The sequence below is a fragment of the Rhododendron vialii genome, chromosome 5a (genome assembly GCF_030253575.1).
Source record: "Rhododendron vialii isolate Sample 1 chromosome 5a, ASM3025357v1".
NCBI lineage: Eukaryota > Viridiplantae > Streptophyta > Magnoliopsida > Ericales > Ericaceae > Rhododendron > Rhododendron vialii.
This window is the reverse complement of record NC_080561.1, coordinates 7,677,975-7,694,114: the sequence shown is the minus strand read 5'-3', so window position 1 is coordinate 7,694,114 and position 16,140 is coordinate 7,677,975. Positions and strand designations below refer to the sequence as shown.

General features: G+C 36.7%; 1 protein-coding gene across 1 annotated transcript; it reads right to left on the bottom strand.

Annotated features, from left to right (window-relative positions):
• Positions 1-4,749: 4,749 nt before the first annotated feature.
• On the bottom strand, positions 4,750-9,497 carry LOC131325096 (probable alkaline/neutral invertase B). The gene is made up of 5 exons (XM_058357164.1): positions 9,159-9,497; positions 7,678-8,155; positions 6,679-7,110; positions 6,031-6,589; positions 4,750-5,292 (listed from the first exon to the last, which is right to left on the bottom strand). Exons 2-5 carry the CDS (start codon positions 8,092-8,094, stop codon positions 4,997-4,999), a joined length of 1,704 nt encoding a protein of 567 aa, XP_058213147.1. The 5' UTR covers positions 8,095-8,155; positions 9,159-9,497; the 3' UTR covers positions 4,750-4,996.
• Positions 9,498-16,140: the final 6,643 nt, after the last annotated feature.

The window sequence follows — 16,140 nt, the reverse complement described above, 5'->3', positions numbered from 1 at the left end:
ACTTCTTACGGGAATCGAACTCTGCTTATGTGCATGAGAGTATAAGAGAGGCACTAACTGCACCATACTCAACTTGCAAACTGACCTTTTTCAAAGAAGCCAAACCAAGATTTCTTCTGATAAGGAATAATGTCTATTCTCTAAGGTCCGTTTCGCTAAGGTTCTTATTCTTTATATTGTAAGGACTCTCACCTAGATAACACGATTATGATTAGGTATTATGGTATAATGAATAAGTTAGTCATTTTATTAGTCTTTTTAAGAAGATTTCGGTCACTCGTTGACTTAAGGGTCATAGAAATGACTTGTCTTGACGATTCGACGGTACCTTCCAGGCAACCTTGCGGATAGCCTAGAGGTGATTTTCAAACGATTTAAATTGAACTAGTTCAGGGATTCAGTATCGGAGGTAGAACGTCGCCCGATTCTGGCTGATATTGCGTATCGACTACGAATTAGGCCGCAGGCACGTTTCAAAGTCGAGAGGCCTGCTGGATTAAAATTTCGAAGTTTTGGATTTTTCCTTAGAATTTCGAGAGTAGGACGATTCTTAAAATTTTCTAATTAGTCTATGGTACGAATTTGGTATTTTTCTGAGATCGAATTCCGGACAGTTTTCGTAGGCGCGCGCGCCTACACACCGAGTTTTTTCTTCATCTTTTGCATGGACCGGTGGCATGGATGAGTCAACAAATGTCCAAATCAAGGACACTTGTCTCAGTCCACCAACTTCTCCCTTGCCTATAAATAGGCTTGACTTGCTTGACTTGTGTTGTTCATTTTCAAACCAAAACAAAACACATATATAGAGAGAGAGAGAGAGATCCGAGAGTGAGAGAGAGAGAGCTTAGGTACAGTTTCTCTTCTGTTTTTATCTTATTTTGTTGAATCTTAGCTGATTTGGTTTGCATGCAAGCCAAAAGGGATGCTAAGACATGTCCTGATTCTAGGACAGATTTTCTGAGCTTCAGTTTCTGCCATTTTTGACTCTTTTAAGCTACGAATTGTTACTGGGTTCCTTCAAGTAAGTTGTAGATCTTTTTGTTGGGAAGATTTAGCCACTGGAATCAACTGAAACGGATTTAAAATGAATTAGTTATGAATTTTTTTCTGCAAGCTGTCCAGTGTAGGACGAATCTGGAAATTTCCCTTTTGTTTTGAGATTTATGCTTTTGTTTTGTAAAGAGAGTCACTATATTATTTTTTCTAGACTTGCATCTATGGATTAGTTAACTTTGGGATCTAGTATTACTTTGATTGAATTAAAAATGAGTGAGTTATGCTCTTTTTGTTAAAAGGTGGCAATTTCTCCTATTTTGAGTAGTTTGTAGTCATTTTTGTGAAATTTTGCATTATGAACTAATTTTTCTCCGAATTTTTATGAATTAATTGAACATTTACTTTTAAGATCAGAACCTAAATTTTAGTTTTTAGTCTCAAATAAATTATGATATTACTTTTGGTTAAGCCGTTATGCTGTCGGTTTAAAACTAGTCTAGCATTTTATTATATGTATATAAATTTCTTGTGACTTTGCATGTCTTATTCTTTTCTTTATATTGAGTTGTATTTTGAATTTTTAAGTTGATTACTTAAGTCGGGTGCATCGTTTGGTGATAAATGGACGTTTGATACCAAGAACGAACCCCGACACCTCCTATCGACTGAATAAGTTTTCTATTATCCAAAAATCATGCATGCACAAGATTTGACATAGTGTGACATGTACCAAAGTATTTACAAAAAAAAAAAAAAAAGAGTTTAAATTACTATTCTGCCCTTAAGGCCATTTTGTGCCTAAACTACCACTTTCTTGTACTAACCGGTGAAGTTAATCTTTTATGTTAATTTTCTTTGAATTTTTACTTTTGGATCAGATTTTCATTAATTTAAATTTTAAGTTGATTAAAATAGTTTGAGTCTCCTATATTAAAGGTTAATAGACTATTTTACTCTTTGAGAGGTAATTATGTTTCTATACTTATTCTATTGACTAATTTCTCTCTCTTTTGGCTTTTAACATCTTAGTTGGTCGATGTTTGACTTTGGTCTTACTTTATGTTTAGGTTCGGGTGTGCGAGGGTGAACCAGTAGGATACGTCTAGCCTTAGCTGCATCGGCAGGACGAGAGGTGAAACATGCACTATCTTTGTCATACTTTGTTTTAATGCCTAAATCGCCTTTGCATGTTATAATGAAAAAGGAATTTCTTATGACATAATGATGAAAAGGAATATATAATTTTCTTGTCGATGCATCTGAACATGTGTCCCTACTTGAGGACGGTAAAAAGACAAAGTGGAATTGGAGTAATAAGGTTGGAGGATATTGATCAGATATCCTGATGGTTTGACGTCATTCCCTTTCATGTAGAGGTAGCTCCTCTAGATTTCTGATTGAAACTTGTTCATGGAAGATGCATGAAATCGACGAACAGAGAGGATAATCTGATGTCTTGAATATCTTGAAGGTTTTCTACTTAAAGCTAGAAATGATAAAATTTCATTTTACCGATTTAATTTGGTTTGATCAATCCATGACATAACAAGGATGGAAGAAAGAACTTGTTGTTTCTCAAGAAGTTTTTCAAGTTAAACTTTGAATTCGATGTGTCATGTTTCACACGAGCTTTAGCTTATGAATTTTCAAAATAACTCTTTTCAGGTCAACAGCAGTAGATGGACTAATCTTCGCCTAAAGTTGAAGTTCTTTTGTTGTATATATGCTCATATGTGCCGTTGTCATTAAGATCTGTTATATAGGATAGTTTTTGTTAGCCGGTTTGTCCCGGTCTATGACGACTTAAGCTGTGTAATCTATGTACTCGTATGACTTTTTGCATCCGCACGCTAGAACTCTGGATAGTTTGCGATATGAAAGTTAGTAACTTCAAAAAAAAAAAAAATGCCACATTTTAAATCGCAAATCTTAAGTCCTTTGGCAACTAGTATGAAGGGGTTTTAAATAAATCTTCTCTTAACTGTTCACAACTTTAGACCTAGGGTGACTTAATCTCATTGGTCGGTCATTGACCCATGTCTCGTCGGGCTGGGTCGTGACATATATACTTATTTACCGTTTCATGAAACAAGTCATTCTTTCACAATACATCATCTTTAATTCATAAAATAAGTACTCCCTCTGTCTCACAATGTTTGTCCGGTCCGCAAAAACGAGGCTAAAAAATAATGCATTTCTTTGAAGAAAAAATTCAATATTTTTTCATAAATTTAAAAAACTCATCGATATCTAGTGAATTGTTGGGAAAAAATTGGAGTTTTTCTTACAAATATTGTATTATTTTCACATCCTCGTTTTGCTGACCGGACAAATATTATGGAACAGAGGGAGTACTTATTTTCTTAGTGGAACAGGGTTGCCTGTTCCAATGTTTTTCTTCGCCATTTTCCCTTTCTTTGGCCAATGTCATTTCTTAGTAGCACTCCCTCCGTCCTTTTTTAAGTGTCATATATTTCATTTTGGGTTGTCCCTAATAAGTGTCTTGTTGTAAAGTTAGTAGGTAAAGTTAGTACATTTTCTATTTTGCCCCTAAAAGTAGATTCCCTTTTAAAAAGTTGATGAGTAAAAATGTAATGATGATATTTGCATAAAAGGTAAGTATGGAAAGTAATATTTTGTAAGTACAATTATGTTGACTCCTATAACTGCGTGAAAGTCAAACATAGACACTTAAAAAGGGACGGAGGAAGAATAAGTTTGAATGCTGATGACATCTTATGACCAATCCATTTTTCCCACCATCTTTTGCCAAGGCATTGGCTATTGTTCTATGATGATGCTGGCAGTTCCAGTTTATGTTAAGTCAGTGTATTTTGGAAAATGCAGTTCAAATTCATTTTTATAATCGGATGTTGCGGCCAATTTGAGTGCATCCTAACTAATTCCGAAATCCTGAAGTTAATAACCAGAAAAATCCTCAAGTGGCCCCAAGATTTAGAACGTTTGGCCTCCTTGGGATTCCAACATGCAACACTGCTTCAAGTTATGAACTAATATGATGGTGATCCTGAATGTTTGCGGTCCAAGTTACAAATTACTCGAAAGTGGAGTGGTAGCAAAGTGGTAAGCACCATGTACTCTCATGCATTTGACTGAAATTCAAACCTCACTAACTACAACTAACAATGCTGACTTTCACCGAGTAAAAAAAAAGTTACAAATTACCCTAGTAAAATCACTATGGCAGTTGAGCTTCGTAAAATCAATGTCCAAGTCATGCTGGATCCATTTATTAATTTTTGTGATTCAATCTATGTACTAGGAATGGTACACCCAAAAATGAGGTTTGTACCATGCCTTGCTTTGTATCCTGATTCAAGGATCGAATTTTTATGCATGTGTGTTGTTCCGATTAGCTAGGAAAAGGAAACATTCGAAACCGTACCCAGAATGTGGGATGCTGCCAAACAGCCTTGCAAAGCGGGTGTTTGCAGGGCCAAGCGGTAGATCTGACCGTTTGCTGCCAGAATGAGGAAACTTAATCACTGCTGCCAGAACAACTCAAGGTTTCTGTATGTTCTGAGAATTTCTACATGTTTCGATTCGTTTCCACATGTCCGGGAAAACATTGGTTTTCGTATATAGCATTGATGTTTCGTTTCGGTATATTAAGAAACAGAACTTCCTGTCGTTTCGAGGGAAAACCCCTGATGTGAACTCAATTCGACGCTAAATATCCCAGAAAAATAAAAAAAAATCTCCACGAAACCCCGATGAAGAGGACAAATATGAAGGAAAATAATTAACATGATAATTCCGTTATGAAGGGCACAATACAAGCTACATGCCAAAGACAAACTTATTTGCCAGAGGAGTATCTCAACTGAAACTGAAAAGGATTCAAAGACAGAAAGCTTCACCTTCGGTGCTTTTCATGAGGGACTTCAATTTCTTACCCCACTGCGAAAGGTTCCAGTTCCTTGCTTCTCTTCAAATGCAAAAACCTAATAACGACAAGATTAAGAGTACCAAAAACCTAGCAAGTCCACGAAGAAGATCTTTTCATGACGGGTTTCATCTGTTTGTCTTCCTCGAGAGCTACCATGCCCAAGTGGGAAGGGTCCTCTAACATCATTTTCGCCACCAGATAACCCGCGATGGACCAGGTTTGGAATTTCCGAGCCTGTTTCCCAATGTATCGACCAAGCTTCCCATCGTAATACTCGGGCCAGCTGTCTTTCAACAATCTGGTCTCGGCAAGTTCAATGGCCCGTCTTGCGATTTGGGGCCGTCCTGTCTTGATACATGCGGCTGTGAGGAGCCACAAAAGCACTGCATCCATAACAATTTGCGATGATTGAACTTCAGAAAAGTTTTATACTATGACAAAACAAATAAGCACATTTTAAGTGTAGTCAGAATCCTGGATCCTTCGGAAATACTCAATTCCACATCACAACCACGGATTAAACAACATCAGTAACTTGGAGCATATAGACTATAGAGAGACGCCATATTCGGAATATTGGAACATCGGAAGAGCTTCTATAGCTGGAGAAATAATAATCTCTTACTAATAGAAGGCGACACAGAAAATTAAGCTTCCAATATGTGATCAAACTTGCGTCATCCTTAAAGCTGCAAAATCGACCACCATGCTAAAAGACCAATCTAAACAGTCCATCCTAACTAGATGTACGGTGCGGGTATGTGTCTAGTGTGAAGTTCATTTATTTCCACATCATGGACATGGGGACACGCCACAATATTTGTTCATGTATAACATAGGAGTACTGTGCATATTTCAATTGATTACAAAGTACGCTTACTAGGTGAATGTCCAATTAAACATCTCAGATAGGTGAATGTCCAATTAAACATCTCAGATAGGTGAATGTCCTATTAAACATCTCAGATAATGACATCATAGCCTTGTTCAAGTGTCGTGTGTCCGAGACACCTAATTTGCATGTTGAGAAGAGACATATAGGACGACCATACCAAAAATTGGCAAACAAGTACAATTACAATCTTTGCAACCAGAGGATCTACAACAATGAAGAAGCATACCTGGCCAAGATCCTCCGTTATGGTAACTCCATCTGGTATTTTTTGGGTCACATCCGGTTATAATCTTCCATTCATGGCTTTCTAGGGCTGGATAACAAACCTTAACTGGCATTTCTCCGATCAATTCTTCCCAGCGTGATTCTATTAGATCCATAATCGCAGTAGACTGTTCAGGAGTTGCCAAGGACGATAAGATGGCAATGCAATTTCCCAAGCAAAACCAGCGGAAATCCATATTCGAAGGACCAACATTTCCAATAAAGTAGCCTCCGTGCTTTGGCATAAAATCAAAGATCCATTCAGGGAGTGAATCAGGAATTACGTTAAACTTATTGACTGCAGTGTGAGAATACTCCTCTGTCTTGTATCGATATATATCGTTAACTTGCTTCAAATCTATCCAAAAGTAACTTCTCATGTGATAGCTCAAGGCGTGAAGACGCTTAGCTACTCGTTCCAGAAGCTCCTTCCCCTCAGCATCTTGCTTGAGTAAAAGCAAAGCACATCTCAAAGCCATGAAGAAAAGAGCTTGTATCTCAATCGGGTAACCATAAACACCCTGAAAACAAAGATATATACAATAAATATCCCATGACAGGAATGCGATTCAAGCGTAATTTCATAAAGAAGTAACTGATGAAAGCGTACCATTCTACGATCAATCATAGAGCACCCATCAGCACAAAGAAGAGTGGGGAATGTGTCAAATCCCTCCGAAAGACATAAGCTCAATATTAGGCGCATACCCTTTTGGCATTCAGGCCTTTCAGCCAAGGAGGAGTCCCCAGTAGACTTTGTGTAGGCGCGAAGCAATATGATCCACCAAAATCCAGAATCAACAGGTGCCACTCTCCCAATTGCACTCTCACCAAAATCTGCCATTAATGTTTCAGTATTCCTGACAGGATCATGGAGTACTTTAAAACTAGCTGGCATCACTCCTTCTCCTAGTTGGAACCGGTCGATCTTTTTCTCCCAAGATTGAAGGCGAAGGGTCTTCAAAAGAAAGTTCTTGACTATTTCTGGTTCCCCGTTCATCAAAAAAGCCAAGGCACTTGGAACAAAGTCTCTTACAAACACCTAACCAACAAGTAATTCAAGATGAATGTATCACTTACTGCCCCTAAAACCCTGCATTTTGGTTTTCGGAACACTGATAAAAGAGATTCAAGTACCATAGCTATGAATTCTATTATTCTGGAAGCTCAATCAAATGTGGGCATTCCGTATTTTATTTATCTGGTTTTCCATCTTACATTTCATCAGAAACCAAATGACACAGAAGGCACTCTGTGAACACAAAATAAACGATCCCATGCTAAACACAAATTGTGATATCACTACTACACCGTAAATGAGGCTACAGTTTATGCAGTAATTAAGTGTACTTGATCTTAGCACATCAAAAACTCACACACGAATTGTCCTTGTGACTCTGTCTATATCCTAGCCATTAGCAATAAAAGATCCAGAGAAACAACAATCAAGTAAAGCAATAAGAATACCCTCCTCACCATTACTTGCCTATTCAAGAAATCAAGACATGCTGCTTGTAGTACATAGTAAAACAGAACAAAAAGATCGACCGCACAGGTTATAACGCTATTGATACTTCAAACACATTAGAGCAGGAAATGGGGGATTTACCTGGTCGTAGTTAAGTTTTTCGTCAGAATTATCTAACGCTGCGATTGTCCCCACCGGTTGACCGCGGAAGTAAACCAATGCACGCCTCAGAGTTTCCCAAGCTTCAGCAACCATCGGATGAGTCTCGAAACCGTTTTGTGACCTTGGTGTATTAAATCCAGACCGTCTCCCCGGTGAAAATACAACATCGCTATGGTCCATGAATCGGAAAGAGTTATTTTCGACATTTCTTATGGAGTGATGAGGAGACAACCCAATAGATAATTCACCAAATGATCTCTGCCTCTCCATATTCAACGGTCTTGGCTTATCTAATAACCTTGACAAATCACATTCTTCCATCTCAGCCACGCTACATAGAGTGTCCATACTTCTAACACTACCATTTTGAGACACATCCGCCGAGAGGCTAAACATTCTTTAGTTGAATCGTTGCTAGGAGCTACTAAATTACTTGGGATTGATAGAAATCAAGAATCTGTTATTAATTAAGAAGAGATTGTCAGTCATAGAAAGGATTTAATCCTTATGCAAATCGAAAAACACATTCAACAACATTTCTGTGACTAGTTTACTTTAGAGGGAGAACGAAATTAAACACATTCAGCCGCAAGGCATAAGAGATATGGAAATACTTGCACAAGGAAAAAAAGATACATCGATCCCTTCGTTCCTCCGTTCCACAATGATAGTCCACTACTAAAGCCGTCTCGTTTTCCAGATAAAATAATACTAATAAAATACTTACAGTAGGCTACAATTTTCAGATTTTTTTGCAGTAAGGCTTGTTCGTTTAAGGGACTCAAAACCCTTGCGCACGGTCCCCAATAAATTTTTTCTATCTATCTCTCTCAACTCATTATACTTTAAAACCTCCCTCAAAATCCAAACCGAAAAAGTTCTAAAATTAAATTGGTGCGAAAAAATTCTAAAATTAAAAGCTAAAGGTAATATTCTGAATGAATACCAGCAAGACTACCCCACCGCTCAATATTCACCGAACATTCGGATTTTAAAGAACTCTTCCAAGGATCCAGACCGTTCCAAAAGTGTTTCAGATGGTGAGATTTAGAGCGATGGGGGGAGTGTCGAGCGGTGGGCGTAAACTTTCTGAATACTCTGTTCAGTTTATGAAAAACAGATGGAAGATAAAGAAAACAAAATGCGATTAAACCCATTTTCTCCCCTGGTTGAGTAATGTTGGAATCAAAACATGCATGAGTCAGAATCAATGAAAGAATGGAAATCACTATCCAATCCTCTGTTTTTGGTTTCTGAGTAAGAAACAGAACGATACGAAGAAAACAAAATGACATTATTAAACCCATAAAAATAAATAAAATTCCCCCATTATTTCAATAACCCATTCGACTAAACAAGGAGCCACAAAAGATCAATTAAGCTGAAGAAGAATCAAGACATGCATGCATCAGAATCAATGAAAAAGAATGCAGTTGCTAGTAATTGAGAGCTTCACTTACTCGCACCAGCCTTTTATGGGATTGAATGGAGACCCAATTCGAATTCTCAACTCGTTATCGAAAACAGGCGAAGGGGACGGTTTTTTCCCAGGTGGGGCCGGGCAATGATCGGTGGAGAGAGAGAGTGAGACCAGAAGGTGGATCACATCAGAGAATTCGACGAGAAGGTGTCTCCTAACCGTCTATGCCTCTACGTACATACATTACGTACATATAAATGTGTGTACGTATATGCGCCCCAAAGCAGGAGAGAGAGAGAGATGATGATGAGATGTTTGAGTTTGAGTTTGGATCTACGTTTTGATGGGTTCTGTTTGAGAGTTCTACTTCGGGGTGTTTGTGAGGAGCTGCAATCCTCTGTGGCTGTGTTGGGTTTTGCCTCGTCAAAGAGAAGAAAGAATCCTCAGTGCCTATTTCTGCATGGACCGTCGTGTGCGTTCATTTTCGGCCAACTGAATCTTGACAGATCAGAAAATTCACGTGCATGATTTCTCGGTAGGACTCCGCATTTCTATTCGCGATTTTTGTTTTACATTCGCGCTCTGAATCATTGATGTCCTGATTGTATATACGGACGTTTTAATCCTCGCGTTCGTATTTTCGCTCAAACATGTTCTTGATGTGACTTAGATGGGGCCGTGAAATATCATTGTGGTATTTTGAAAAATAAATGATGGAATATACATAGTTAATCACCCATGTTGTATTAAAATAACCCCATAAAAGTGGGTTAACATGCTCCCCATAAAATTTTTTCCACTATCTAATTTTTGTTCAAGGGTAAACAACAAATCCCCCTCAATTATGACTTATTTTCACTTAACCTCCTAAGAGTTTAAAACTACACACTTAACCCCTTAAACTATATGGATCCTATAACGTCCAAAATAGAATATCACAATTTACCTTCTCCCTCGTTGGTCATCCGCCCACCTTGTTCTTTTCACCTTAACTCCCACCTATAACGTCAAAAAAATCAGTACATTGAAAACCCAATTCAGTCACCGCACTCTAACTAAAGCTATTCCAACCTCAATCATCTCTTATCCTGGCTCGATTCTCCCATAATTGGCCTTAACAATCTAGTTCTTTTGGTCCCTCTTCAGTCTCTTCCAATCTTGAAAAATCACCCTCAAATAAAGAGGAAATGATAATTTCATCATAAAATCTTAGTACTTTTCATGCCATGTTTTGCTCGCATGACAAATTCCTTCCGAAATCCTATGAATGCTTTCCAGCATGGGAGTTGAGTTTCAAACATATGGAGGATAAGTGGAAATCATTCATAGTTAAAGGGGAGTTTCTTGGAATTTATCCTTTACTAAAAGTTACTATGTAAAATAAAATAAAAACAAGTGTAAAGTTGAAACTTTGTATTCCTGCAGCATTGAATAATTACTCAAAAGTGCAAGTGACTTTTTTGTCCCTTTTTTTTCTTACTTAAGAACGTGAAAAAAGTGGGAGTGAGAGTTTTTTTTTTTTTTTTTAATATTGCATATGCATCAGCAGGGGAATTGGTGGGTTAATTTTTTTAAAAATTATTTATAATTCTGAATCTTAAACGCTCACGACGTGATTCGAGTTTAGCCTTCCACGTGAAAAGACCCAAGAGATGCCAGATAGACTAAAAAATCCGTTTGGCTCCCACGTGGAGAGTGAGAGTTAGGTGCGGGGTGGTTTAGGTGAAAAGGTGAGGTGTGATTAGTTTTGGAAAATGGGAACCTTGGGAGTTCGCGTTTGCCAAATGGATCCCACGACAGCGATGACTGTCCCCAAAAAGGACCAAAACTGCTGTGGTGCATGTGTTCTAGTGTACTGTATTTGGCAGGGATTGCGTCTTTTGGGAACCGACGAGACGTGCACCGATAACTCGAACCGTTCGAGTAATTCCTCGAACTGTTCAAGTGATCCTGTAAAAAAATCAGCTCAATCAAATATTTGAATGTGTTTGATCCAATGTACTTATTTTTCATTCAGAAAACATGATCATTGGTACTTTGGATCAAGCTCTTGTAATTACTCGATTAGGCTGAATTTTTGTACGATCATTAATATTTTGAGAGAAATGAACAGTTCGGTTTATTTACATGGGGCCTAGAAATGGGTCTTGCGTCGATCTATGATGCACGTACATCTCGTCCGTTCTCGTAGAATTTTTGTTTTTTCCACATTACTAATGTTTTTCAACCCGAGTACGTCTTCTTTTATGCCAAAAGCATATCAGATTATGTAAGACCCGTCACGGGATCTCACACGAATTATTTGAGCTAATTCGATTTGTTAAAAGTAAATTTTAAGGGTCTACAAAAAAAATTAGCTCAATCAAATATTAGCAAAAATTTGATCTCTTCATTCAATTTTCATTCCCAGTGAATTCAAGAACAAAAATCGAATTATTGACTCTGATCTCTACTTTTATTCGATTGAGCTCATGTTTATCGGAGCCCTTTAAATAATTTGAACGGCTTGAATTATTTTGGTTTACTCATTTTTGCGTAGCCCTAGTTTAATTTAGTCTTTTGTCTAGAAGTAGGGGTGGATCTTCGTCTCTCTTTCCCCAGCGGCGTTTGCTTTTGCCATCACAAAAATAATCAGCCAACTAGGACATTTTTTTTTTTTATTCGAAATTCTATGCTTCGAAGATGCTTCACAAGCCGAATAGATATTATATGTTTATTACCAAAAGTGAAATATATATAATTAAATGTTGCCACTCTTAGGCTCAAGAGATTATCTATTTCGGGTCCATTCCGCTAAAATAAATAAATATTTAAAAAATGAGAACCTTAGCGAAACGGGACTTACGTCTATTATATTTTTACAAATGGGCCCTGAGTACATTACTATTTTTTGGATAATGCATAGTGTCTTGGTTTATCTTATACGCACATCAAACTTATCTCTACAATTTTTTTTCACAGTCGTTTCACACGCTTACACAGGATGAAGAGAGAATTCAACCTGAAATTTTAGAAGAAAGCAAACCCTAAGCCTCAGGTCAAAACCACTAGTATTGGTTCTCTACACGCGTTACTTTTGATCTCCAATTTTCCAAGTGCATCGATAAAATTCTTCCCACATGTGGTGGAAACCTTTGGTTTTCCACCACTGCCCGTTATGGGCCCCACCAAGCATTTTTTGTTATAATCTGAACCATTCATCTTGTAGGACTTGCAAAATAATATATTCATGCAAAAAAATATATATATTCACCCAAAAAAAAAAAGGAGTTTGATCGGACACCAAAAGATACATTAAAAATCGAATTTCTGTTCAAAAAATGGACAGTCATGGATAATTTAACTTCAAAATCTATATCCATCCATTGTAAACCAAAATTCAAGTTTTGATATCTTATTGACATCCAATCAAACTAATTTTTTTCATGGATATACTACCCTACGACCTACGTACCCTACAAAATAAACGGTTCAGATTGTAACAAAAAAAAGTCTTGTAAGGCCCACATGCAATGATGGAAATTCCATGATCTACACCTATGGAGGATAAAATTTACTCTCAACTATTATAAGAATGGTATGAGAAACTAACAAGTTTATTCCTTCATCAACTAGGGCCTAACCACCCTAACCACCAAGGTGGGTTGGGTTTCTTTTTAATACTTATTGTAAAATCTGGTCTTTTAAGCCCACAGGTATTTAGTGTAACGACCCGAATTTTCAACCCAAATTTTTTTAATGCAAATTTATATTGTTAAATTTCTAATTCAATAATTAATTAGATTGAATAATTAAAATATATTATTATGTGTACAATTGATATTATTTGCACTATTGTATAAGATATGTATTTAAACTTTAGATATACAGGGAATCAAGGATTCATATTCATCTTTTATCTTTTCTATCTAAACCCTAACTGGAACTTTATTCAAACTAACTCTCCAATTCTCTATCTCTCATCATATACATACACGCGTCCAGATACATTCTCACCCTGTACATACATGCGTCCACACACATTAGAATTGAAAATCCCCCCCCCCCCCCCCCCCCCCCCCCCCCAAATGTGGCACTTGTCCCCTGTCCTTTTATCATTATCAGTATCCATCTCCTTCACTCTTCTTCCTCATTCCACCACTTCTACACTTATCCTCTCATCTTCTTACTACCTTATTCTCTCTCATTATACATACCCACATAAATTCAAAAATTGAACACCAGTATATTATTTCACTCTTAATTCTATTGTTGAGTCTAGAATAGAGAGACAGAGAGAGAGAGTTGTGGCCGTAGGTGTGTGCACACCGTGAGTTTCGTGGGTACACCGCTGCTGTGGGCCCTGTCAGAGTGCCGCCGGACGCTGCCTCGAGATTTTAAAACCACCACAGCGATCTACGGACACCGTATAACACTTATTCGGACTTAGAATCGCGTTTGAGGTAGTTTTCTAGAAACCCGAAACCCTTAATTTGCATTTTAATAGAGTTAGGACTTAGATTTAAAATTTATTGAAGATGATGACCTGCTATTAAATTGTTAATTTATTTTTAGTCCTGTTTATATTAAAATTCAGTCTGATTGTGCTAGAATGATTAGTATTATACCCTGTGAAAATTTATGATTGTTTAACAAGTGTTTGATTGCGAAATTATTATTAATGATGCATTGTTGATTTGTATTTGAGTGGACGTTTACGTGTTTAATAAATTATTGGGGTAGATAATGTTTATGAAATATTAACAAGAATATTTTACTAGTAAAAATTTATTTAGATTGTAAACAAGAAATATTTTAGATTATATATTAGTTAATCTTTAACTCTAATAAATATTGACTAAAATAGCATCGCATAATTTTGTTGTTATAAAAATCTCATATTAATATTTAATATAGTTAGTAAATACTAAATTTAGCAATAAGTATTTTCCAATAAAAATTAGTTTGTAAAATAATAATATGAAAGTTGAAGAAAATGTTTAAATAGTAGAAATATTTTATAAAATTTCTAAACGAGAGAAATAGACTTAATTTTAAGTGTAGTAATTAATTGTTTGACTGAATATTATTTTGTTACTCGCATGATTAATTCTATGACAGAATTAATTTTATCGCATGGTTATGTGTTGTTAGTACTGTTAGTTGAAATGTTGAACCGTGCGATATTTTGTTGTGGCTGTAGATTGGACAAATAGGTTCCCGGGGTGGTTACGAGTAGTGAATCATGTAGACGATGATAAGTAAATGGAAAATGGTAAAGTGTTAAAAGTGTGAGTACTGTGTGGATTGTGAATTGAGCCATGGCGATGGCAAGAGTAACCTATGGGGCCCTGTGTTGAAATGGGTTACCTGCGGGGCCCAGTGTTGTGACACTAACGTATGATACGTCATGAGAAGTTTCTCTTCGAGAAAGAGAATGGGTCCCATGAGACGGTTATAGTTAGTGAGACACTAACGTATGATACGTCATGGAAAGTTTCTCTTCAAGGAAGAGAATGGGTCCCATGAAACGGTTATAGTTAATGAGACATTAATGTATGATACGTCATGGAAAGTTTCTCTTTGGAGAAGAGAATGGGTCCCATGAGACGATTATAGTTAGCGTTGGGTAATGGATGTCCGACCCTAATGTACGATATGTCATGGGATGACTCGATCCTCCTGTTATGGTCTCAAGTGAGAACATGCTCGGTACATAACTTAGGTGCGCTCACATAGGACCCTGGTGCAGGATAAGCAAGAGGAAGGGTGGACCCATGAGACGGTTGTAGTTAGTGGATGTGGGAGGAAAGGATCTCATGGAGATGATCCTTAGATTACATGTAAGATGATGGATAGTAAAGAAAAAGACGATGTGTTATTATTTTATACCTTCTATGTATTATGAATTGTTATATTATTGATCTGTATATTGTGGTATTGAGTTTTAAAATTTCTACTTGGTGAATTATTACTCAGGATACATTTGTATCCTGGCAAATCGTTTGCTTCGGCGTTCAATTTGCCAGAGTGTGCAGGATTTCACAGTGGAGCAGTTGATACCGGTGGGACCCCCTGGAACAGAGTCTGGGCCACCGTTGCTTGGAATTCGTGTCAAAACTATAGTCGCTCTGGAATTGCTTTTGTTAAATAAATGTACATAGATTTTTGTATTATTTTGAGATTGTAATTTTTGTATAAGGATAAATAGGGGCTTAATAGTTTGTAAAATTTAATGTATTTTAAGGTTAATGCTTCCGAAATTTCTTGAAAAATCGGGACGTTACATTTAGGGCTTTGTCCCTTAAGAGTGTTTGGGCTTTGTCCCAACTTGTTGTACTTTCTAACCTTTTGGTTGGAATCCCCTTCCTCTTTCTTCCTTAATAAAATGTTACTTTTATCGATTTAAAAAAAAAAAACTAGGACTAGTTTAGTTGGATGTTAGATAGTCTTATACATTTGTCAATTAATAGGGTCAATGGATCAAATCTTGGTGAAAATAAGAAATGAATGTTTTTAACCCCCTGAATGTTATTGAGAACTGGTTGTTATTCAGGTGCATTTGACTATTGTAATGAATCATTATATTAATTCACGTGATATATGTTTGAATGTAATTTTTTCTCCCTCTTTGTGGTAGTTTCCACTAAACTAAAAGTTGTGAAAACATTTTAGCACTTATTAAATAGTCAAGTTCTTTCAACTAGACTAAAAGTTGTAGCACCAAGAGGGAGAAAAAATTTACCTTTTTCTCTACTACTTATTTCCACTAAACTAGAGACGTTATTTGCGCAAAACTTCTATTTTTCTACAACTTTTTGTCAAAAGTTAAGTTGTTTCTACTAAACTCAAACATTCAACAAATTTTCTTTCACTAATTCAAAACACTCAACACATTTTCTATAACTTTTGAATACACTAGCTACAAAAAGTTGTCCACAACTTCTAGCTTACCGAAAATGTCAAAACTTGTCACAATTTGTTGGAGGGAACACAAAAGTTAGGGTGGAATCAAAACAGCTAATGGCTAGAAGTTGTAGGTA